At 61.9% G+C, this 375-nt stretch overlaps 1 protein-coding gene across 1 annotated transcript in view; it reads right to left on the bottom strand.

Annotated features, from left to right (window-relative positions):
- Positions 1–8: 8 nt before the first annotated feature.
- The window catches only part of SLITRK5 (SLIT and NTRK-like family, member 5), a gene marked incomplete at its 3' end in the record, with an annotated part of 5,116 nt that continues 4,749 nt past the window's right edge, over positions 9–375 (bottom strand). Inside the window, exon 2 of the mRNA XM_009330236.1 lies at positions 9–373. Coding sequence (XP_009328511.1) covers positions 9–373 — 365 coding nt within the window. The remainder of the gene's footprint in view (positions 374–375) is intronic.

The following is a 375-nucleotide window of genomic DNA, read 5'->3' as shown; positions in this document are numbered from 1 at the left end:
CTGAATGTGGTCTGTTTTTCCAGCACTTCGAGGTAGTCCGGCTCTGCGTTTAGTTTTGCTTTTAGCTCCAGGTACTCGTTCCTGTTGGGCTCTACATAGACAGTACTCGGGGGGCTGTAGAGCACCGCCTCCCGGAGCCTGCCGTCCCCCGGCCCCGGGTGCAAGTACTGGTGGGCACGCCTAAGGTCATAGTTGGGGGAGTAGGTGTAGGCGGCGGGGAGCTTGGGGTAGTCGGGGAGGGTGGAGCCGGGTGTGCCCAGCGTGGAGGAGGAGGAGTGTTTGTCGGGCTCCAAAATGCCCCTGTAAAAGCGATCGGCGTCTTGCACCGGGGAAAGCAGCTCCTCCCGCGGCTCGATGGTGCTCACGCTGTACGCG

The sequence above is a fragment of the Pygoscelis adeliae genome, unplaced genomic scaffold, assembly GCF_000699105.1.
Source record: "Pygoscelis adeliae isolate BGI_AS28 unplaced genomic scaffold, ASM69910v1 Scaffold37, whole genome shotgun sequence".
Classification (NCBI taxonomy): Eukaryota; Metazoa; Chordata; class Aves; order Sphenisciformes; family Spheniscidae; genus Pygoscelis; species Pygoscelis adeliae.
The sequence above is the reverse complement of the archived record's forward strand: the minus strand, read 5'-3'. Positions and strand labels throughout refer to the sequence as shown.